The sequence below is a fragment of the Carassius carassius genome, chromosome 14 (assembly GCF_963082965.1).
Source record: "Carassius carassius chromosome 14, fCarCar2.1, whole genome shotgun sequence".
Taxonomy (NCBI): Eukaryota; Metazoa; Chordata; class Actinopteri; order Cypriniformes; family Cyprinidae; genus Carassius; species Carassius carassius.
The window spans coordinates 15,844,545-15,869,124 of record NC_081768.1 but is presented as its reverse complement, the minus strand read 5'-3'; the positions used below and the strand labels follow the sequence as shown (position 1 = coordinate 15,869,124).

General features: G+C 35.1%; 3 protein-coding genes across 3 annotated transcripts; all 3 read right to left on the bottom strand.

Annotated features, from left to right (window-relative positions):
• Positions 1 to 1,115: 1,115 nt before the first annotated feature.
• supv3l1 (SUV3-like helicase) lies at positions 1,116 to 7,510 on the bottom strand. Its single transcript, XM_059566351.1, has 15 exons — positions 7,085 to 7,510; positions 6,781 to 6,858; positions 6,471 to 6,578; positions 6,271 to 6,385; positions 5,965 to 6,133; positions 5,761 to 5,872; positions 5,441 to 5,518; positions 4,924 to 5,015; positions 4,548 to 4,728; positions 4,277 to 4,370; positions 3,529 to 3,748; positions 3,370 to 3,450; positions 3,096 to 3,272; positions 1,844 to 1,992; positions 1,116 to 1,704 (listed from the first exon to the last, which is right to left on the bottom strand). The coding sequence occupies exons 1-15, from the start codon at positions 7,341 to 7,343 to the stop codon at positions 1,326 to 1,328; spliced, it is 2,292 nt and encodes a 763-aa protein (XP_059422334.1). The 5' UTR covers positions 7,344 to 7,510; the 3' UTR covers positions 1,116 to 1,325.
• Positions 7,511 to 9,816: 2,306 nt separating this feature from the next.
• LOC132157150 (vacuolar protein sorting-associated protein 26A-like) lies at positions 9,817 to 15,989 on the bottom strand. Its single transcript, XM_059566352.1, has 9 exons — positions 15,829 to 15,989; positions 14,155 to 14,304; positions 13,998 to 14,073; positions 13,088 to 13,244; positions 12,713 to 12,877; positions 12,461 to 12,567; positions 11,703 to 11,771; positions 11,278 to 11,420; positions 9,817 to 11,168 (listed from the first exon to the last, which is right to left on the bottom strand). Exons 1-9 carry the CDS (start codon positions 15,829 to 15,831, stop codon positions 11,055 to 11,057), a joined length of 984 nt encoding a protein of 327 aa, XP_059422335.1. The 5' UTR covers positions 15,832 to 15,989; the 3' UTR covers positions 9,817 to 11,054.
• A 1,576-nt stretch (positions 15,990 to 17,565) lies between these two features.
• LOC132157148 (serglycin-like) lies at positions 17,566 to 21,500 on the bottom strand. Its single transcript, XM_059566350.1, has 3 exons — positions 21,342 to 21,500; positions 20,108 to 20,237; positions 17,566 to 18,240 (listed from the first exon to the last, which is right to left on the bottom strand). Exons 1-3 carry the CDS (start codon positions 21,406 to 21,408, stop codon positions 17,973 to 17,975), a joined length of 465 nt encoding a protein of 154 aa, XP_059422333.1. The 5' UTR covers positions 21,409 to 21,500; the 3' UTR covers positions 17,566 to 17,972.
• Between the last annotated feature and the right edge of the window lie 3,080 nt (positions 21,501 to 24,580).

The window sequence follows — 24,580 nt, the reverse complement described above, 5'->3', positions numbered from 1 at the left end:
AAAGTGCACACACACCCGCAGTGGGCAGCCATTTATGCTGCTTGCTCAAGGGTACCTCAGTCATGGTTTTGCCAGCCCAAAACTCAAACCCACAACCTTAGGGTTAGGAGTCAAACTTTCTAACCATTAGGTCACGACTTCCCCAAAACGCAGCTGTTGCATGCAGTAGGTAGAGTCTGGTTCCTCACTAAACCTAAGCAGGCCAGAGTCTGGTCGGTACACTGGTGGGAGCTCTTTTGTGAAAATGTAGCTTGCTGCATGATCATTCCCTGAAAAAATGACCCAGCATGCTATTAGCATTTCCACTTTAGTTATTTAAAATGTTGTACAATGATCAATTTGTAGATAAAACAGTCCAGGTAATTTTTACAAATAGGGTACAAAAACAGGTGGTCCATTACTTTTAATGACAATAATAATAATATAAATATAAAATCAAACTGCAATATATATATATATATATATATATATATATATATATATATAGACAGTGCTGCATGATTCTGGATAAGTTGAGAATCACAATTTTTTTTTGTAATTCACTAGAGGCTGTGACAACATATTAATTGCTTCATTCTATTCAAAATTACTTAATTTGAATGAATTATTGTGAAAAAAAAATTAATGAATGATTCCAATGACTCACTCATAAATACATCACTTGTTCCATTACTGAATGGATCAGCATTTCTGAATGAATCTCTTAAATTAATGATTCAATGTCAAATAATTTAAGTTACTTGTCGTCACCTATTGTTGAAACAATGTAATCAACATCGTAAACAACAAACGTTATTTGAAGTGCCAATTTAAAGTGAAACTAAATACAATTTGCTCCATTTTGATCGTTTATATTCGAACTCTAAACTTTTATCCCATTACTTCTGTGATAATATTAATGATTGTAGTACAGAAATGATACTAGGTGCTTGAAAATGCTGTTTTTGCAGCTGGTTCATACATAAACATGACAACTCGGCAGTACTCTTCTTTTAGGTCATGGGAACATGAAGATGACCGAAATGATCTCTTTTTCAGTTTTTTTTTTAATTCTGGTTTTAATCTTGTGGAACAAACTGCATTTTTCAATGGTTAAGCATTGGGGATCCATTAAAAACATCATTATACTTTTATTGTCACATCTAAAAGGGGGTGTTACAGGGCTCTTTCTGACCCTCAGTTTTAATTTTCTAAGAAAACTGATGTTTTACAGCAAGATAGAGGTCCAGAAATGGAGAGACAAGTTCAAAACATCAGCAGTACAGCCACATTGTTCTCTTGATCCTTTAAAATTATATTGAAGTCCATGTTGCAGAGTTTAGTGTTCACTTTTTCTTTCTTTTCCCTTTATTTGCTGAAATGGAGTCGTCTCCATTTCGGCTCTGCTCTCGGACCCATTCTTTCTGAAGCTGCTGTAACAGTTCTTTTGTCAGTAGTCCGTCCTGCACCAACCTTGAGCTCAGTGAAGAGTCCGTCACACTAGGCTCTTTTCTTTGATTCTTTGACCCTCGTCCCCTCCTCAGTGACGATGTGTCTAAAACAGGAAGTCTTACAGAGGTAGCTGTTTCTGGAGAGGCGGACTGATCCTCGGTGGCACGGATCAGCCGTGTGATGTTACGCACGCCAACCTGGATGATTCCGTCCAGTTCCTTCTGAATATCACGGACAAGATTAGCATCTGGGAACATATCCATGAAGCGATAGCTGCGAGAGGGAAGCAGTCCAAGAGGTTAATCATGGGAAATGGGTTTCTTTGTTAATTATTGCTCTCTGGTTGAATGCTACAATTTAAATAAACGGTTACAGATGGTTTGGGTTCAATTTTAGGGTTAAAAAAAAATACCTGAGCCAAAGGTAAAGATCTAGCACATCATGGACAGCCTCCAGATGAACAAGGTCCTTGATGTTTTTGGGAGGGGCCAGGGGCCAATTCACATGTCGACACACCCAGTTGAATGTCAGAGGCTCATCTCTGCTGAACTGTCTGGCAAACTAGAGGACAGATGTTTATAGCATTACTTAACTAGATCAACGTTAAATTTAAAATATACTATTATACAATTACTACTATACCAGGGCTCGTGAAATTGCTAGCCCTACGTCCCGGGGCTACTGTGTTTTCCAATCGGGCTACCAAAATGTATCACCGCCCTGCCCGGCCGGCTATTTTGAATAGTGATATAAAATTGCTAATTGATTCGCGGTGTTCACGAGCTTGTAGGGGTGAAACGGATCATAGTTGATCCGTTGCACTTGTTTCCAAGTCTTGCTGATTTAAATATTCGTGCATTTTAAAACATTTGTGCGCATTCAGAGCTAGCGCGCTGGTTTCTGCGTGCACAGAGAGAGACGCGATTGAGACAATGCCCGTACACAGAATTGATTCCTCTTTCGCATATCCTTGCTTCTGAATGAACACAAAATAATATAATAATAATAATATTCTTGTAAACACAGTCGGTTATGACTTAAGTGAACATACAGTGCAAAAAAATAAAAAAAATCCCAACAAAATTAGCAAAACTAAACTAAAATTAAAATGAAACTGAAAATATAAAAATAAAAACTACATTTAAAATAAATGGATAAATATAGTATACAAAAAACTAAAATAACACTGCTAATATATTACTATTATTGTCATCATTTTTACTATATATGTTCATTTAAATTACACTTAACACAAATTTATACTTAATTTAAAGCAGTAATATGAAATAACCATGAACCATATTTGTATATATTATGTTAACATATAGAACCTTATTGTAAATTGCTTTTTGTACTAAAATTGCTGTTTCCACTCTGGAACAAACAGGGTTCCTGCACTATTTGTCCAATGAATATTAACGAATTGTCCAGTTGTTTTTTTGATTTCCATAATAGAACTTTATTCTTTTCCATGTTGTTTCTGGGCCTAAAAAGTTTTCTGGAAATCCTTCAGTGATGACATCTGCACAATTTTCACACGTTATTTCCACTGCATTAGAAGTAATTTCTTAACTAAACCAAATCAAATGACAAAATTAATCCTCTGTAATCCATTTTTTGCTGTGAAATATTCAGGTTTTGAGCTCACAAGTAGTAACGCTCACCTTGAGAAAGGATGTGCAAACAAAGGCCTGTTTCTTGTTAATAGGAGCCGTGCAGAACACGTAGCGGGAACGCAGATTCAGAGGGATGTGCTGGATCATATCCGCCAAGAATTTAAAGTCATCAATGTTGCAGACAAAGTAAAGTCCATCCACTTGTGCAAGACTCACAAATATATCCTGTGCAGAGAAATAGAAAGGACAGGGAGCATTTCAAATGAAGATGATTACTAGTCAGTGAAATAATTCTGTGATGATGTTGAATATTTAGACCTACAATGAGGTTTGATAGAGTCGCTTGGGGAAGATGGTAGGCAAACATCTCTATCTGCTCTGCTGTGGGGTGTAATCCTGCTGTCTGAGACCAGGAGTAGATGAGAAATCAACAAACAATAAAACCTTTTCCAAACAACGTATCTACTTTTATTATTCCTACCTCAATAGGGTCAACAGGCTTTCCCAAGATCTCCTTTAAAACAGGCAAGTCGTCCCTTTGCATAGTAGTGACCTCACCCTCTTTAAACACAGAGCTGAATCGTCCTGCTCGGCCAGCGATCTGCAGTGCCTGTGAGGTCGAAATGGTGTCCAGCTCCCTCTCCCCTTTCTCATTCACACTGGGTTTCACCAGAGAGTTAAAGATGATTCTCCTAATACTCCTAAAGGAAGCAAAGTGTATTCTTGAATAACTCAAATCACTGTTGTGCAAAATATGCTGTTATTATTAGTGCAGTGACACAAAAGGCTAAATGTAATGCAAAAGAAATGTAAAATATTTTATTATTGGCAAAGCAGTCAAAAGTATAGATTCAATTCATTGTTTCTCGAACAGGGGGCTGGGTGCCACAGGGGGACCTAAGGGGGGCAACTTAGTATTTAAAATTAAGAAATTATTATTAACATATTACAATAATTATAGTCACTTGTCTGTTATAACATTAAAATCTAAATTAAAATGCTAAAAAAAAAAACAATGAAACTGCCTTGAAAACCTTGAAACTTCTGGAATCACAAAATGAACCGTGGCTAATTTAATATATTAATACTATAGTTTCTTTCTTCTTCTTTTTTTACTTTTGTTATATTAACAGTATAAAATACTATATCTCCACCAGTATGTAAGGCCTATGGATCAAAAAGTTTGAGAACCACTGATTTAATTCTCAGGGTCAAAAAAAGTTACTTACAGATTCAGCCCCATTCCAATTGCATCTGTGGCAACGAGGATTTTGCAAGGGTCATCTGGATCATTAAACTTTTTTGCTTGAGCCAACTTGGTGCCTGTTGATCAGTCAAAATGTAAGATAAAATTTAAAAGCAAAATATTGTGATGTAATGACAGGGTCGACAATGTGATATTAATACAGTAATTCAATAAACTAGAACCAGATCATAAATATACCATGTGGATGATTTCTCTTTTGACACATCTGAACAAACTGACTCAAGGACTCTCACCAGGGGGCAGGCTGCCATAAATGACGGCACACTCCAGGCCACGGACTTCTATCTGTCGGCTGATTGAGTAGATGTCATTTTTGTTGAAGCACACGATACAGTCGCCGGGCTTCAGGTTATCTAACGATTCCACTGCATGGTTTGAGACTGAAAAAGGGGTCAGTCTCTTATAATTATGTACCTTAAAGATAAAAACGCATTTATGTCAAAGCACACTAATGGCCTCACCATCTCACATCATCAAGCAAAAAACAAAATATTTGATAATCAAAACAATATACATATAGTACGCATCAACATAATAAAAAAAAAAGCAAAGGCAAAAAAAATATTAATGACCAGTCAACCATTTTTATTAAGAACTGCTGAGACTCACCTCGACCTCTTCACCAGTGGTGTACATGAGTTCAGTGACAAAGTCAACTGCTGCAGCTTCTCCACACACATGGATCTCCTCAGCACACAACCCTACTCAGAAAGAGGAAATTAATAAATTAGTAATTAGAAAGGAATCTACATGTTATTAATAACTAGAAATGAATTATTAAGATCCGTGAGCACAGTCCAAACAAGAAAATAAGTGATTCATAAGCTACAGGTGGGTCAAAAATATAAGCCCACTAATGAAAATGCTTTCATTAATTAATATTGATATAAAGATTTAGGCGAAAGGCACTAAACTTTTGCTTAGTCAATTACACAAATTTGCTTAGTGACTTAGAAATATTTTTCTGTTTTTTTTTAAGTTTCTAAAGCTGTTTTTTTTCCTTGTTGAAAAAAATAAGAAATAATTACATTAAAATCCCCAAATGATTAATCTTCTCCAGAATATTTGAACCCTACTGTATGTGTAAATAAACACTGTTTCTGGTGTCTTCCCAAAGCCAACCCACCAAGAAGAGCTCTCGTCCAAGCCCATCCTCTGGTAGGATCTTTGATCATTTGAATCTCATCAATGACAGCCACTTCATCTAAACAAAACATTAATCATGTGTTTAAGTTATATGGTATACTTCCATAAGCTCAAAAGGTAGCTTTACAGTCAATATACAATTAAAGTAAAGTCCATCAATAAAAGTCCACCAAAATAAAATTAATATATCTGTTCTTTTTAATTATGCATTTTCATTACATTGCTTAAGATTAATATCAGTATTCAAAATAAACTCAGGTATTGAATACTGGTTAAAACGATCTTGTTCTCTATACTCACATGGAGTTGTGACACTGCACATCTCTATGGTAGAGGCAATGTGGCCAGACGTTCTTCCTTCTGGATCAACAAATATTCTCTCTTCTCCTGTGACCAGATCACATGGCACTCCCTAATAGGAAACCATACATAGCAGCTCTAACGTTCACAACTAATGTGTAATTACATAAAAAAAAACGACCTAGTTTGAGGAATGAAACTCACTGAGTCATTACTCTTCTCATAGATTTCATGGGCCAGCAGCTTCAGCGGTCCACAGTAAACTCCAGACTTGGCTGTTAGGAATCTCTGGATGGCATGATAGGTCTTACCACTGTTGGTGGGTCCTGCATGAAAAACAATCTTTCTTTGAATAGCCCTGGCCTCTGGATACCTGTAACACACATTTATCATGTTAAGATTGTATTTGTAAAAAAAATATATGTAAAAGTGTAATGAGTAATTCACAGTATTGTGGAAGAAAACTTTAGAAAGTGCAGATGAGAAATCTGTGGATGACACTCTCAGTACCAGTTTGCTGGGACCCGTAGGTCACTGATCTTGCGTAAATCATCAATACAGTCCAACATAGGAAAAATCTGTTTGGCATGTCTCATAAAGTAAGGGAAAATGTCATCTATGTGACCTGGAATGAAATAAAGGATTAAATGATAGATTTAGGGGTTTCTAATGGGTATTGACAATTTATTCTATCTGACATAAATACTCACCAGCTCCACAACAGATGTCACTAAGAATAATATGCAAGTCAGCATTTAGTGAGTTCATTTCCAGCACATATTTCCTAAAACTGACAAACGCTTGATGAAAGAGACGAGCTGTTGAAGAACAAATATACAACAATCACAAAAATGTATTGTAAAAAACAAAATACAGTAGCATTCCTTACATACTTCTTATCTATGTGCATAGTTTTTAGATCTGTGTGTTGTTGTAATAACATAATATGATGGGTGTAGTTGGCAAATACAATGTTAATTATGGAAGATCATTTAGTAATAATCAGTCCATGATTCTTACCATCAAGCCCCTGGTCAGCAGCCAGTTTTTGCATCTCTTTTCTTTTGTAGAATTTATTCAGTACCTTCAGTAGTTCACCTGTTAAAATGGATAAACAAACAACGATCAAACGTGTTTGATTAATAGTTAACAGAATCGAGTATTATAATATTATCTGTCTGGTCACATCTAGTTTGGTTTCATATATGATGAATGAGGTATATTTAGATACATTCACATGCAAATAATATGATCAGATCTTTAAGTGAATCATCTATAATCGATCATATACTAATAACATAACACTAATAAACACGGTCTGTACTTTTATCCAGCGGTTCCGTCAACTCTTCGCCGACTGCGCCGCTCGAGACTTCATCACTTCTGACGGTGAGCGGTACAAACAGTGATGTGTCCAGGGGTCTCGATGAACTGTATGAAGATGAATGTCTACTTGATAGATTTTCAAATGTCCTTCTTGTTGGATGCAGTGTAGTGTTGTTCGCTACAGAAGCTGTGCTAGCACAGACCCGGTATCGGATGTGAGAGCGCGACAATAAGTAAACACAGCGATGTACCGACATTTTTAGCTTCCGTTAACCGAGTGCAATTTATATTATAAACTCCATGTTAATAAACTGTTTAGTTACAGCAACAGTACCAGCACCTATGATGACAAGGAGGTCAAGCTCATCTCAGTGACAACGTGCAGAAGGACCCGAGACTTTTGGTGCCCGAAGTAATGCCTGTTTTTTTTAGGGTTTTTATACAGTCTATGGTATTTTCGTATTCACAAAAAACATTTTAGCTTACCACTAAGAGTTCTCCTTAAAGTTTTTAGCTAATAGTTTTCTCTTAAAACCTGTTCATAAAGCGGCTGAGACAAACTTTCTAAGCTAAGAGAAAGGGCGGGGTTGACCGCGTTGCTCTGGATGATGTCAGCGAGCTTATTAACTATGCACACAGTGATTGGTTAATAGGGGAGTGGTGGTGGTGGGGGGTCACTGTCAGAGATTTAGTGATACAAATATTTTAGAGCACGACGTTGACACAAAGGTTTAAAAATAAAACGTTGCCGCATTCAAATAAAGAGTTTAAAATGCAGGCTAAGTGTCACTAATTAAACAAGTTTATGTTCAGCTTACATGTTTGCTTCTTGTAAACAATTACTGAATATGCATATAAACAACCTTTTAATTAACAGAGTAGAATAATCATGGCTGATAGTAAGACATGCAAACTGGACACAAAACTGGACACAAGCACAACTGATACTTCTTGCCCAACTGGTTAATGAAAACAAGGACATAATCAAAGGAAGATTTAGAGTTGGGATAACCTCAAAAACCAAAGGGTAAACCCTTTTAAAAGGTCATTATCATTAAATGTTTCTAAAATGTATACATTCAGAGGCAGATTGCCGGCAACAGCCATTTTAGGATAGTTTGTGGTTTGGTTTTAGTGACTTAAGAGTCCTCTTAACTACTCCTAACCTTTCACAGATTTAGGAGCTAGTTTTAGAGTTAAAACGCTAAGTGAAATACTCTAAGAGCATAAATTTAGGACTCCTAAATTTAGGATTGACATGCCCTTTTTTTGTAAGATTTTCTCCTAAATCGGTGAGCTATGAGCTACTTTTAGTCTTAAGATGTTTTGTGAATATGGTCCCTGGGCCAGTATGTAAAACTTCTCAGATATGCTCTAAGAATAGTCTTAAGCTTTGACTTAAGTGTCAACAAATTCTTAGTAAAAATAGGACTTTTCAAAGAGTATTAGACTTTAATAAAGAAGATAAAAGCAACTTTCAGTAAAGTCTAAGACTGAGGTGAGTGACCCTTAAGTGTTGTGAACAAAGGACTACAATGATGTCAACACAAAATGGCTGACCTCGACCTCTGAATCAGCCAATAGTGAGCCTGCTCATGTGAAGTCACAGCAGCGCAACACCAGTCATTTAATGTAACTACAATAAAATAATTTAACTAAGACACTGAAATATTTTAATATATATTCATTTATGTAAAAAAAAAAGCTTTATCACAAATGTTTGCTGATGCTTTGAAATTGTTTTCTGTTGGTATGTCTCCTCATTTACATTTGGAGCACTGATGAGAACATGAGTTCTATCAATGGCTCCAACAACTCCAGGAAAGCCCACAATCATCATAAAAGTGGCTTGTTTTTACAGCATGGTTTGACAGTTAGTTGGAATGTCAAAGAACTGCCATATAGTATTGGCCAAAAGTGATGCCGGCCTAGAAGAAAATTAATAAATAGATAAAATAAAGATTTTTAGGGCAAAAATCTAAATCTAAAAAAACAAAATAAATTTATTAAACAAACCTTATCTAGATTCAAAGACTTTCCCACTGATCTATATTTCGCCATTATGATGTAATATAGCAACATTTAGCAGCTGTTTTAGTTGCTTTCAATTTAAAAAAGTTTTCAATTGAAAATAAAATTTGCTTTCAAGTTTTTTTCCCTCCTATTTTGATGTTCTAATTGGTTAGTGCCACAATAGTGAGGACCATGAAAAAAAAACAATAAATAAATTACAACAGTGACACAAAAACTGGAAACTTGTTATCTTTTAAGATTTTATTTCAAGGACAGACAGGTTTCCAACTCACCTCGATCAATAAATTTATATGGCCTTCAGTCACTTCTGATGCATTAAAAAACAAAAAAAAAAACACTTTGGATGCAGACCCATGTGAAATGGTTTGACTTACTAATTGAAAAGAACGGACTAATTTACTCACAAATCAAATATCACTAAGGTTTGAAAGATTTGATCCAATACCATTATCTAGTTGAAATGTTTAACAGCAGACTGTAAGCAGAAAAATATATTCACTAAAATATATATTCACCATCAGTTTGTTATGAATATGACGTGACGCACATGCCAATGACGTATGTACAGAATTTCCTGCAAAATCCGTCCCGACACCTCATGTATAAATCACGATAGATAGGTGTTTGAAAGATGGATTATTATCACCTCTCAATAATCACACTGATATTTAAAAACAAAGAAAAAAACAGTGTAGCTATAAGTATAAACTTGCATTTTTATTTGACATCAGCAGGTAAAACTATATCTGGATATGTACAAATTTTCAAGATGTACAAATGACTTAGTTCTCCAAACACTCTTACGTATTTTCCATTGGGGCATTCAATGGCTTTGTACACAGATTTCACAGATGAGTAATGTAGAGTGAGTTTTTAAATCAAAAAAAAATTAGAGAATACATTCGTTTTAGAGTGAAATCAAAAACGGCTTCAAAATGAAAAGGTCCAAATAAACATTTAATCCACAAACCACTTAAAATATGTAAGAGCACATTTGCAACGATGAAAAATTGTTACCATCCCTTTTTGATAGGAAACATTATGAAGGATGACATTGCAAAGGATACAACAAAATTCCAGCATTTCTCTGTGGTGTCTAACAGTTTAGACAGTATGAAATGTAATTGCAGCAGAGATGATATTTAGCAATCAATAGCAACGAATCATCTCAGAATTTCATAAAACTAAGTGGCCCTCTTTTACTACTAAGCCAGTGTGTTATTCAAAACTGGGCTGACAAGTTGAATACATGCGCCCAATTTAATTACACCAACTGCCCTAGTTTTATAAAGCTTCTAGTCCAAAACCTGTTTAAATATTTTATATATAGAGCAGACATATTCTTTTTTATTTTTTAAAGACAGAATTAATTTAACAGAGTATTTAAAGAACAAACAAACAACAACAACAAAAAGAGAAGATGGCTAAATAAGTTAAACAGAAATGTTTTCCAACGTTTAAGTGGATTGCATATACAGTGTGGTTGGGTGCCATTACATTTCTTGACCTTTTTTAAACTGAGCCCATTGTCTTTATTAACTGGTACTATGAACTCCGATTCACCAGCTAGCATGCCTTAGGAAGCTCTTTAAAACGTGTTTAGGTCTATGTGTTTCTGCTCTATGATGTGGTACATACAGGATACCAGTGAGTGCACTTTAAAAAAAAAATTCAACTAGGGAGGCGTGCAACCTTGAAGATGTGCTGTATTACTTAAATTATTGTTTCCAGTGCTTTCTAAAAAGTGTCCTTGTATATTAACAGATTGCTTGCTGTAGACTGCAGGGAGGACAGAGCCAAATCAGGCACAGTTCATCACCATGAGCTGTGAGGGGTGACAATGTGTACAGCAGAAGATGGAAGATGTTCTCCTCTCCTGCGACTGCTCACTGAGAGGTACATGTGTCCCTGGCTGCTTGCTCTCCAAACCCCGTTCACATTTCCGGCTGCTCAGCAGCCAGACTCGGCCGAGGCTCAGGTGACTCGTATCGCTGATGGAAGTTACGTTTCCGCAGTTTCTCGGGTGCCTTCCTCCACAAAACTATTTCCTACAAAAAATACGAATCATTCTGTTCACCTTGCTGGACAAACAGACACTGAAAGAGTACAATTTTTATATGATTATTACACATCCAAAATAATTTTATAATACTGTACCTGCTGTTTGAAGTATCTCCTATCTTCTTCATCCACAAGCACCAAGTTCAAAAAGTACCTCACAGAGAATTTCTTGTTTACATCTCTCATTGTGGGTGTAAGGTCATAACCAGCCAGGAAAAGGCGAATAGGAATGGATTCACCTAGAAATAAATTTTTAGCCCAATAGGGAGAGAAAGTCAGTAATGAAATTGGCAATTTAGTTTATTCTACTTCACTGACCCTGCATTGAACTGAATGGGATGATTCATTCATGAAAGGTTTAACAAATGGTTTACACAGAAAAATTTGTTCCGTTCATGATTCATGAATGAGGCCCATTATTTCTGTTCTGGCATTGGTACTCTGTGTCTTCTGTACACATCTCATCTACATTTATATCATTTAAAAAATGAAACAGAAAATGGTGTGGAGCGGCTGCTCACCTTTCACTGGTGCTCCATCCATAATCTCATATTTGGCCACAGTCTCTGTCTCAGTAGTTGTGCTCGGCCCTAGATAGGCATGTCACATGGTGCACTTCATAAATCTCACATTATTCAGGACTAAATGAGAAACGAATGAATTTGAAGTGCTTGAGGATACAAGGTCACATGTTTTATGAAAAACTAAGTTTGTACAAATAAATTACAAACATAATATTGTTCAAAAGTTTGGGGTCAATTTTTTTATCATTTTTTTTTTTTATTAAATTTTAATATTATATGTTTTATTATGTTATTAAAGATTTATATTTAAAATAATTGTTGCCGGTTACATTGTCAGGGGGATCTCCTCATCCACCACCAGTGTGCAGCATCCACCTGGATGATGTCATTTTAGAATTTTTTCTGATGGATATTGTCACGCTGGCCTCTGAAAATTCAAAGGAATGAATTACATTTTGAAATATATTAAAACTGAAATACTATTTTTATAAAATGTAATACTTCACTGCTTTTATAGCATCGTGTTACTGTATTTAATGCAGCCTTGGTGAGCAATTCTTTTTTAATAATTCAGAAACATTTTACCAACCCCAAACTTTTGAACAGTGGTGTATATGAAGAAATTTGTTTAAAATAAATAAAAAGCAAAAGAAAGTGGACTACAATAAATATTCTTTAATAAGAACTGTTAACAGTCTTTCTTAAATCATATGCACAAATACGTGTATAAAACTTAACTGAAAATGAGATCGTACCAATTCCTGTCATTTCTTTCTTGATCAACTGAAGCTCCATGTGCTGGATTTTAATCCGTATAAGTAAGAAGTAGATTTTACCCACAATTACATCTTTGAGGTGATACCTGATAGGCATGGAGACCGCTGTTAGCTCAAAAACAATTAGTCTAATAAATTCAAACCAATCAATCCACACATACTCAGAATTTCTCAGCAGCTCACTTCATGTAACTAAGATTAAATCAACAGTAAAGTTCTAAGTGCACTTACTTGGACTTATTGTATTCAAACTCTATATGTAGGCAGTCTTCAATGCCCACTTCCATCTTGATAGAGTTGTTGACGTCTGGGTAGGAGGCCAGCTGATGCACAATGAGGTCATACTCCTTTACCAAATCAGACAGCCTCCTCACAATTGTAACTTTAAGGAAATACCTGCAGAGACGTGAAAAGCACGACACAAAATGTCCTTGTCTGACTTATGAAAAAAGATAAACAGTTTACATTAAAGCCAGGACAAATTTTAAATGCCAACTGTGTGATAAAGCAGCAGTCAAAAGACAGATACTGTCATTTTTCTCATTAATGCTCAGCCAGGATGATAACAAAAAAAAAAAGAAAAACATTTGCAAAGTCTTCACTAACCTCAATCGCACATTCGCTCTAACGTAAGACTCATATGGCTTTTCAACCTGCATGAACTCAAAGTCATAGCTGCCGTTCTGTGTCAGCTCTCCGGGCAGAGCGAGCTCCTTCAAAAGGTTTACAAACTCATGAGTATTGCTTTTATCACTGAAGAGCTCTGCAGAAAGGGAAACACACACACACGTTTGTTTTTGTGAAAATTGGGTTCATCCCATAGGCGTAAAGGTTTTTATACTGTAGAAACTGTATATTATATAGCCCTTCACCAACCCTACACCTAACCCTAACCCTCACAGGAAACTGTGCATTTTTACTTTCTCAAAAAAAAAAAACTCATTCTGTATGATTTATAAGTGTTTTTAAAAATGAGGACATGGGTTATGTCCTCATAAGTCACCCTCTCCTTGTAATACCTGTGTCATACCCATGTCATTATACAGAGTTGTGTCCTGGTATGTCGCAAAAACAAGAGCACACACACACACACTTATGAAGTGGCTAGACAGAAAGAAAAGAACATTGCATGCAGCAATCTTGAGACTGCTGAGACAATCAGAATCACAAATGATAACTTTAATTTCCAGTTTCAAGTAATTGCAAGCAACAAATTGAATTAAATGTGACATTTTGTAGAAAAACAGAAACAAGAGTTTTCCAATAACCTTTGTTTTGTTTACAACTTAGAAAAATCAATTTTTGCAGTGCAGGAAACATAAGACCTTAATAATGAATTCAACTGGGGCACCATAACAGATGCCTCCCTCAGAAATGTGTAGAGCAGTCAAGCTCCCTTTCCATGTGACAACCACATGCTCTCCTAAGCTCTCGGCACAGGAGAACAGCGATACTGAAGCTGCTTTACTGCATGAATGCACTGAAGAAAGAGAGTGAATGTGTTGCGTTAACTCACCGATCTGTCCTACAAACTCAATGCGAATTCCCTGATGTTCAAGCCTTTTGCCTGTCTGTTTCACATTGATATTTACCTTGGGGTGACATAAGATAAAGTGTGTCAGCTGTCTTTGAAATTAAGAGATGACTCACACAGGAGATGTCTACTCGCTCACCTTTCCTGAAACTGATTCTCCATCATAAAACAAATAATGCTTCTCCAATTTCCCTTCTTCAGTCTTCAGCTCGGCTGTTTTTCTGCTTTCAGCATCGTTCAGAATGACATCAATTTCACACACCGGACCGAACAGACCTCCAAGGAAACTCTGAAAGAATATATATTTTTTTATATATATTATTAATGTTGTGATAAAAATGGATGTAGCAACAAATCTTTTCCTCCATGTTGTCAAACAAAACTGATTGGATAAGTCTGAAATTTACCCAGAAGATCGAGTTGTGACAGTAAAAACATATGTATGTATAATTTGCAAAAAGATCTATAACATGCACTTAAAAAAAGACAAGGTGAATTTTCATTTCATGTCAACTTCATTACACATACTTTTGTATTTGGATCAAATATGAGACATCCCATTTTGGTGTCCACACTGAATTTAATTTACAAAAGTGATTTTACAAACCTATAACGCATAACAAATACAAGCAGAGTGTCTACTTTAACATTTTAGATAACTTTTGTGAAAATAAAATGTCAAAATATGTGATAAATAATGTTCAATTGTCATTCAGTGTAACAGACATATTTATTTAATAAAAAAGAAACATTCATTCTGATCTGTGCTTATTAAAATATGTAAAAGAAAAAGTGAGCATACTACATTTTACTATATTTTAAATGATGAAAAACTTTGTTTGAAGGAGTTTTGGTAGCTGTACTGTGATCCTTAAATTACATCACTTCTTTTAATGTCATCTAATGTTTCTTTTCGTCTTTGTCCCACTTCACATACCTAGTTTAGATTCAGTCTGAGAATATTGAAAATGTAATTTTTCCCAAATCATGGTCTTAAACTTTTGACATATCCCAATTTGTAGTAACAGCCATTTGTACGTCACTTGTGCAGCAGTAGTATAAAAACTAGTCTAGTTAAAAATTAGTTAAAAGTCTAGTTAAAAAAGTTCAAAATTCTGAACACCTTGACATAACTATTAGGGGGTGACTAATTTGTGCTCCTACATCACAACTGGGTGAAGACTTCACACCTAATGCGGCATTCCAAGTCAATCTGGTTTACACATCAATTAACATGTTGGTATTATCTTAACTATTCCATCTGTCAAATATAATCACAACATAAACAACCCTGTCAATACAAGTGAATGCTGACGCAGTGCGAAAACGTTTAAGTATCATGTGCATTGCATTGCTCGATATCCCAACGGAGAGAGGAAGCGCTGTAGAAACATTTACCATACTGTGTAAAATAGTTAACTTACAAATAGCTTCATTTTAGAGTAAAACAACACGAACTCGATATCTAGTTAGGAATCAACCTTCAGCTTTACAGCTGTTTTGAAAAGTCCTGGAGGACATGCGTGGATGTAAGTTTTGTAAACAAACTCAGAATGTACAAATGGTCTATTAGAGCCCATTTGTAAGGCCACTAGAGTGGGTTTACTGTGTTTGATCGCTGATTGGTAATGATCTGCCTACGCACCCACCCAGTCCTTCACGACCTCCACGGCCTGACGTTACTTCAGACTGGGTTGATACAATGCAGACATGTTTGACAGGACCGGTGGCTTTTATCCCACAGGGAATAAGGCAAGCGGTGTATTAAGTGCAAGAATGTCTACCATTAATTGCGGTCTGAATTAACGCTCACCATTTCAGCTGTGTAGCTTTGGCTTGAACACAGTTCTCCTCAGCACAGTCTCCGCCCGATCCCTGCACCTCTCGATCCTCTCCCTCTGAGCTGAACGATGTGGGACCGACAGGAACACGGCGCGTGAGCGCTGAAACGTCACTCACACCACTCAACTTCAAAATAAAAGTTTTTTTTTTAACATCGTAAAAGCACATTTTGTGTAAACAATTATTATTATTATTATTATTATTATTATTACGTTTCACATAATTCCTTAAATATATTTAGTTTACATATTCTTCATGTTCTAACATAAAAATGCTAGAATCTATCTTTTTAAAAGAAAAGAAGAAAAAAATGTATATTATTATTATTAGCGTTCCTGTAGCTCAAGTGGTAGAGCATTGTGCTATCAAGGTTGAGGGTTCGATTCCCCGGGAACACATGATAGGTAAAAATTGATAGCCTGAATGCACTGTAAGTCGCTTTGGATAAAAGCGTCTGGTAAATGCATACATTTAATTTATTAATACTTTCAGGCAACTATTGTACTCGTCTGGTTTGAATATTTCAATAACTGAATTATTACATTTATTAAGTACAATTTCTGATGGTCGGAACAGTTTTATGACAATTTTGTATGCCACATTTGTATTTGTGCCTCAATTACAATTGATTCAATTCAAATGAATTTCATTCAATGTTTTGTGTTCTTTATAAATGTTTACTGTTTACATTTTACTGAAAAGCCTTTAGTAGACTGTTGAGTGGCACTGTGGTAAATTTACCCGATATATTGTGACAACTTGCCCCACTATTGGTCATGTAAAAAAACTTTAAACCTGCTCCGAGAAACCTGCATGTTTTTATGTTGCAATGTAATATTTAAAAGCATGGTTTTATTTTCTTTCTTTTTTTGGTATACAAATAAAAATGTGTTAAAAAATTAATTAAGGCACATTTAGGCCTAATTAAACTTAAATACTTATCCAAGCTTCTCCAGAATTATATTAGCAAAAAAAAAAAAAAAACCCAACAACAACAAAAAAACGTTCCTTGAACTTCCCTTGAAGCTGTGAAATAATTTGTTACACAACAGATGAAACACTGCACAACACAAACTTCTTTTAATATCAGGCGATCTATTCAAATTAAGTGATGGTCAGAGTTAAACAAAAGGCCAGCCACTAATGGAGCTGCAGATCTATTTGGCTGGAGTACAAGAAACTGGAGATACTGAACAGTTTTGATCTTGAGAGAGTGGCTGCCACTTCTGATAAAGTCACATCTGCCGTTTGCTAGCTATATGAAATGGCGCTATGAAATCAAGCTTTGAATCCAGATGAAAATCTCATTTTGCTTCTGGAAAATTACAAGCATTGAATCTAAAGTGAGGAAAATATTTTATTGTGTTGGTGTAACGGAAACTGGGTGTTAATGGTTTCTGAAAGCAGTTCGTCCTCTTAACCACATGGCATCATTTTGAATTCGCACATTTGCACCTTTTGAAAACAATTTTATAATGTTGCTTTACATATAGATTGATTCTAGACTTTATGTCTGTACTCTAGACGCTGAGAAACGGGTCATGAGATGTGCGTCCGGAAACGCACAAGTCAGCCAAAGTGTGATAATACACTTCTGGTTAAACAGGAAGCCTGAACATCTGACCTCATCTCACATTTAGAACATTAATTCAATACAGTTCATTCCTCCTTTTTCTGGTGTAAAGTGCTTAAAACAAGAGACAAATGCTTTATAGTTCAACAGTTGTTGTTTTTTTGAAAGTCCAGAATATATTACAAATAAAAAAATGGCAAAAAAATATTTGTACAAAATATACTTCTTGCTATCCAAACACTTTATTTAACATGCCCCTGCTGAATTTAGAATTTAAATTATTGTTTTAATACAGATCATAGCTGCGGACATTAAGAGTAAATAAAATAATAATATAAAGGTTTAAAAGTTCAAGAGCAAACAAAAATAGATCCTTACAAATGCAAACTGGAATACAATAGACTTTTACAGAGCATGTCACAGTTTAAGAATAAATCAATTATATCCGTGACCAAAAAAGCAGCATCCTGTAAGGTTCACATTGTACAAATAAAACAAACAAACAAACAAAAAAAAGCACATGAAATCTAATGTAGCCCTTTTTATGCAATAATGTTTTCCTCTTTCAAATCCTCTTTAGAAAGCAAATCTATTTTCTGAGGTGTTACATATTCAGAGTAATCAATGTCTCCACTGGACTCAGTCGACCCTTCTTCTTCATTCTTGTTGACTTCTTGCTCGAGACTTCTTGTGTCTCTCGTCAACTTCTGATCCATGCTGATAAAAGGAGGGAAGGCGTCTGAGTTACCTGAACCCTCCCCTGACTGCTCCTCCATCTCAGTAGTGGCTTCCTCTTTGCTAACTGGGAATCTGTTGGAAACAAAAGCACAAAGTCATTCAAGAGCGCTCCAACATCCTCTCAGCTCTTCCTGTATTTTTGTTAAGAACATAGGGAGCCTATTTCTTAACCATCTCACTGACCTCACCGCTCTAGGCATAAAAAAAACAAAATGGAATATCTAAATAAAAAATGCATATTCCTTGTGACAAGCACAATATTTTAGAGTAGCTACTTTAATATACGGAAGATATTGGGAAATGTAACAGTTAACCACAACAGTGAGTAAATATTAAAGGGACAGTTCACACACACACACACACACACACACACACACACACACACACACACACAAAAGAAATTTCTGTCATTTATTCACCCTGAAGTTGTTCCCAACCTGTATGACTTTCTTTTATCTGTTGAACAATAGAAGTTATTTTGAAGATGCCAAACAGTTGCTGGTAGCCATTGATTTCCACAGTATGGGAAAAAAATTACTGTGGAAGTCACTGAGGACCAGAAACGGTTTACCAACATTCTACAAAGTATCTTCTTTTGTGTTCAAAATCAACCAATCAATAATCATGAAGATCATTAACATTTTGAGTAGATACAGCGGTGACGTCAATGTGATTGATGTGTGGAAGGAAGTGATTCAGCATGAGAAATGCGGAGTAGAAAAAGGTACAATCTGAACATAAATTTGAAGTAATAAAAAAAAAAAATAAACGTTGATGTTACATTGATACCAATAAGACCACATATTGTTTGATTGGCAGAAATTATAAAATATATGAGTGCTATTTCTTGTGCCTTCTCTAGTTATATAATACACAACAATTAGTTGTAACAATGAGCACTAAAAATGTATAATTTACATTATAAACCTTGCAGAAAACATCTCTAAAGCCTTACGAATATTTATATTTCCAAGAAAAGACATAGTCTAAACTACTTTGAGCAGAAATGATCTGCATCACCAGGAAAACGATAACAGAGATTTGAATCATGTGGTAAGGTCTCACAATCAATATATCACAACATAAGGGTGACTTGGGAAATGCCCCTGATGTTCAACAACTTCAGCATATTTTGTTGAAAAATATTATTTTTTTAACCTCAATCTTCTATATGATACTTCAGGAAGCAGTCAGTTCTTCCTGTAGGTAGAAAAAGTCTCTCACAACACTTTATGTTTTACAGACTCCTTTGATTACTTGCTGGTTGTTACTTTAACACTGATAGCATCTCTGATGGTGAAAACATATCTATTTTTACGCAAAAAAACAACTTTGTCTTTATCTTTATCTATTTCTTCCCTTTCTAGCTTGTACTTATTTGAGCAATGCCTAAAACTTTGTATTGCGAGCACTTCCTGTGTCTGTTTGCCTCTTTAAAAAGACTCGCTTGATGTATTCCACATTTTTAAGTCTGCAAAATTACTAAATGTAAATGTAAATGTGATGGGTTTTTTTGAAATTCCTTTACAGTTATGTAAAAAATTCCAGCTTCCTCTTGTAAATATTGAAATTATTACAACAATATCGATGGATGATAAAACTCCTGAGGTCCCATCCTTAATCATGTTTATTTGTTGTTTTACACACACAAACACACACACACACACACACACACACACACACACACACACACACACACACACACACACACACACACATATATATTTAATTTTTATATAGTGGTGATATGATTTTTTTGTTGTGTTATTAAAACTGAATCTAAATCTAATCAAATTATACTATTCATTCTTAGTAGTGACATAAAAATAAACAAGTCAATGATATAACTGAACAGATTCTGGTTTTAAAATGAACACAACATACCATAATACAGTACTAATTCTCAATAAAACAGGATATGAATAAACAGGCAACTTACATGTGTTTTGCAGCAGAAGGTGGAAGTCGAGAGTGTTGCCCTGATAGGGGCACCAAGGGGCTCATTTCTTGGACACAGTTTGAGTACTTATCATCCGGCTTGCATTTCACCCTGCCTTTGGCTGGGAGTCCTGTGTTCAGAATGACAGAGAGGCTTGTCAGAACTTACCACCATCCGCAAACTCCATGGGAATGCTTTTTAATAAATTAATTGGTCAGATTACTTAAATAGGCCATCTTCTTTGTTTTTATAATGTATTTTATTATTATTAGGCCTATTTGAAAGCACAAATTGTATTTATTAAATAGATTTCATGTTTTCTTTTTTTTAAATATTATTTTATGTGTTATTTATGTATTGTTTGTTTGTATTATATATGAGTAAATAGTATGTATTATATAAATTTGAATGAACATTTTCTCATTTCATGACATTTAAAACCATTTCCTGCACTACTATCCAGCTGTGCCGCAACACCGCTACTGAATTTACTGCGCGAAGAGATCCGTGTAGTCTGATTCCCAAACTAACGACTCTAAGGAGTCGGTTCTTTTTAGTGAATCAAACCCGTGCTTCACGTTGCAGTGTTGTCCGAAATCCGAACAAATAATTCTAATGAGCCGGTTCTTTGTAGTGAATCAAAACCACATATCTCTTCTGTTGAAATAATTTTTTAAAATCATCAACAGGCTTATATCCAATAAGATACAATTAATACATATTTCCTCGTTAAAAGGAGGCTATTAAAGGATTAGTTGATAAAACCGTTAAGGAACCGGCATCGAAGAACAGGTAGCCTAAATTCATAATGATTACCATTTATTATAAAAAAACATGATTAAGTTACTAATTAATGGCACTATTAATATAGTGAATTAATTTGAGTAAATTAGTCTAATCTTTTTTTCTCTCTCTCTTTCTTTTAAATCGACAAGTTAAAAGCGCAAAAATAACGTCATGTAAAATGTCAAGCTTAATTGTGTTAGGCTAGAACAGTACTGGATTAAAAAAAAATTCCAATATAATAATGGATGATTTGACAGTCAACTACTGTTGTTGGAAGTTAGGCTACTTAAATGTATTTTGTTTTATTAAAATATATTGATAAAAAAATTAATTTTGGTCTTTAACGTTACTTGAAGACACGCATTTAGAAACACTTTCCGTAACAGACCATTAAGTATAGCATCCATGTTTAACAATTGATCTTAAAATGCGAAAATAATAAACTTACCCAGTCCACTGTCCCCAAAAAGGCATATCATTGCCAGTGCCAAAGTTATTCTGTGGTAAAATTTCATTCTGTTGTCTCTGTCAAGCAGAAGATTCGAAAGAAATGACTTCAGATGAATGTCAGACAAGAACTTTTCAGGTTCAATATTTTGAAGACCCTGCCTCTGCGTGCGTCACTGTTTCCTGAAAGCAGCCTACAGCAGCTCGGTTTGGCAAGGTTTCTCAACAATGAATCCTATAAACACCGAGTATTAGCCTACTAATACACAAACCGACTCCAAACGTCGTTTTAAAAATACACAACATGAACGGCAAAACAAGTCAGATTAAAACTAAACAAAAATAATAAAAGTGGTACTGGAAAACTGAAAGCTAGACGTTTTAGAGTGCGTGACAATAAAGGCTAGTGTTCTACTATACAATAAAATTAATTAGAAAATTTTAGCTATTTATAAGTGATATCGGTTCATCATTTATAACAGGGGTGCCCAAACTCGGTCCTGAAGGGCCGTTGTCCTGAAGAGTTTAGCTCCAACTTGCCTCAACACACCTGACTGGAAGTTTCTAGTGTGCCTATAGTAAGAGCTTGATTAGCTGGTTCAGGTGTGTTAATTTATGGTAGGAGCTAATCTCTTCAGGACACCGGCCCTCCAGGACCGAGTTTGGACATCTCTAATTTATAAGGCCCATGTTTATTGGTTAATCTGTACTCCATTATAAATCATTACTGTGTCAGGTGCAGACTTGAGCAACAAATACTGTAAATAAATTCTGCTGTAACATCCTGAAAGCCATTGCCCCATATCAGGTACACTATCTTTTCACATTACTTTAATTTTGTTGTTGTAACTTGTGATGAGATGTTGAGCAATATTAACACTCAGTTTATTATCAATGAGGTCAAATTCTGCAGAATCACTCATAAATTTACAATGTCAGGTTATTTTTAGAACGGAGACATTACACTTCTGTGGGAATGGGTTGATGTCACTCCCACTAGATTATATGAAATAATGTGGATGTGAAATTCTACATACAAATAACACACAACAATGGCATTTTTAACAAACACAAAAAGTGACTGCATACTTGCTAATCATGCTAGTAAAATACTAATCAAGAAACATGCTATTCATGGTAGCAACATGCTAGTAACATGCTAACCATGCTAGAAACATGTTATCAACATCTATTTAATCTAAATTTTCAAACTTCAGGCTTTTACAACTGATTTGTAAACTTTCAGGCTAGGATTTCTCAAGTTAACCTAAAGTTTGTCTTAACAAACCTTTTTTTTATCTAGTTACATTTTGATGTTGTAACTTGCCTGAGATGTTGAGCAATTTTAACACTCAGCCTATGATTAATGAGGTCAAATTTCTGCAGAATCACCCATAAATGTACAGTATCAGTTTATTTCTAAAATGAAGACATAACTCTTCTCTGGGAATGGGTTAATGTCACTCCCACTAGATTATATGAAATAACATGGATGTGAAATTCAACATACAAATAACACACAACAGTGGCATTTTTAACAAAAAACAAAAAGTGTCTGCATGTAGAGGTATGTTTTTATATGAATGAATTTAATTGTGATGTTTACTACTCAATGTGTATTACTTGTGTATTACTATCCATGTTGATGAATGACTGCCAAGAAATGCTATACAGTATACATAACAAAAATTATGTTTGTCTTTTGACGTACGATGGATATTTAGTATGTTGCTATAAACATGAACATATGAATACATTTTTTTAAAATGTAAAACAGTAAAATATAGTGGAGCAGTGTTGCGCACAGTAGGCTATATGAAAGTGTCGACACAGTTGATAAAAAGCTGTCATAACTTGCAGGAAGTGGGTTTGCACACACAGGAAATGACAAGGTTTCTCCTTTTATTTGCATATAGCATGGCAAGACAGAGAGGAGTTTTCCATTACATGCATAAGCAAAAGTAAAGTGTGGGAAATTCTGTCTTTCCGATTATTATTATTCAGTATTACAAGTACTGTTTGCTGGGGAGTTTATGTTTCTGTTAACTTTGCTAATTCGGCCATACTGTAGCAACCAGACTAATCACTTTTTGGACAATTTTTACTTTAAGAAAAAATGTTTGTGTTTAATGTACAACATTAAATATAATGTAGGCGTATGGAAATGACCTGACAACCGATTCAGATAAGTAAAAAAAAAAAAAAAGGAGTCCTAAAACTCAAAGACAGAGTTGTACACGAAGATGTCTCAAAATGTTTTAAATGGGACTGAGATGGAATGTACACAGAGTTTGGTGTTTGTCAAACTATATACTTAACTCTTGACTAGGTTCGGCATCTTAAGTTTGTCTCTTAGGCTGAAGATGATTGTCTCAACCACACAGACACAGGACATTTACTCATATTTCAAGTATAATGATCAGATGCTGTATCAAGAACAGGAGTGTATAATTTCGGTTTGGTAGAGCTTCCTCTGAGCTAGTCATATTTGCTCTTTGCAGCGACTTGACTAAAACACGTAATGCTATTTCCTCTGGGAAAAAACCTGCACTCTCTGCATTTTCTCTTCTTTACAGTTATACTCTGATAAAACTATGTCAGTATTCTGTGTGTTTCTTCATTTATTTCTATAGCAGGCAAGTAAGAGGTTTCCTGATTTTACTCTAACCTAAAACTAATCACACTGAGACTGAAACAATTATTACAAAACCACTGAGTTTTACTGGATTATAATTTCTGAACCCGAGAGTAAAAATGAGTTCAATAAACAAATTTAAACTGCAGCAAGACTCTTATTCCAGACTCTAGTTGATATCTAATTTTATATTCGAGCAAAATATGGCATACAACCACACTTAGTAAACTATTTATTTTGGTATTAGTTGTTTATCACAAGAATGTACAATGGATAGGCCTATAGCATGACAATAAAGAGAAGCACTAGAAAGGTATTACTGAAATATTTAGAGAAGGAAATGCAATAAGTTTGGTGTATACTGTGTGTGTCAACTGTTCATTACATATAGTTCAACTGTCTGTTGAAAACAGCCGTTAGTTGCACAGTTCACTCTGTGAAATCAGCTCATATTATGAATGCTGTTCTAATCTGTGATCCATCTTGTACAATATGAACCACATCCTTTGCGAAGAAAGAATGTACGTCTAGAATGCTGCTGAAATGTTCTTGATACTACATTAACATGACAGACAATGTACTCTCTGGATCTTTCCTCTGCACTC

Bases quoted from the DNA above. Each gene is read 5' to 3' on its own strand.
- supv3l1 (XM_059566351.1), bottom strand. From the start codon at position 7,343: ATGTCGGTACATCGCTGTGTTTACTTATTGTCGCGCTCTCACATCCGA. The intron at 6,134-6,270 runs GTACTGAGAGTG...TGTGTGTTACAG, and splicing joins CTACGGGTCCCAGCAAACTG to GTATCCAGAGGCCAGGGCTA. The intron at 5,873-5,964 runs GTGAGTTTCATT...GTTTCCTATTAG, and splicing joins ATGAGAAGAGTAATGACTCA to GGAGTGCCATGTGATCTGGT.
- LOC132157148 (XM_059566350.1), bottom strand. From the start codon at position 21,408: ATGAAATTTTACCACAGAATAACTTTGGCACTGGCAATGATATGCCTT. The intron at 20,238-21,341 runs GTAAGTTTATTA...TTCTGAACACAG, and splicing joins TTTTGGGGACAGTGGACTGG to GACTCCCAGCCAAAGGCAGG. The intron at 18,241-20,107 runs GTAAGTTGCCTG...TGTTTCCAACAG, and splicing joins CCTTCTGCTGCAAAACACAT to ATTCCCAGTTAGCAAAGAGG.
- LOC132157150 (XM_059566352.1), bottom strand. The intron at 13,245-13,997 runs GTGAGTTAACGC...CCCTTTCTGCAG, and splicing joins TGAGTTTGTAGGACAGATCG to AGCTCTTCAGTGATAAAAGC. The intron at 11,169-11,277 runs GTACAGTATTAT...TATTTTTTGTAG, and splicing joins GGAGATACTTCAAACAGCAG to GAAATAGTTTTGTGGAGGAA.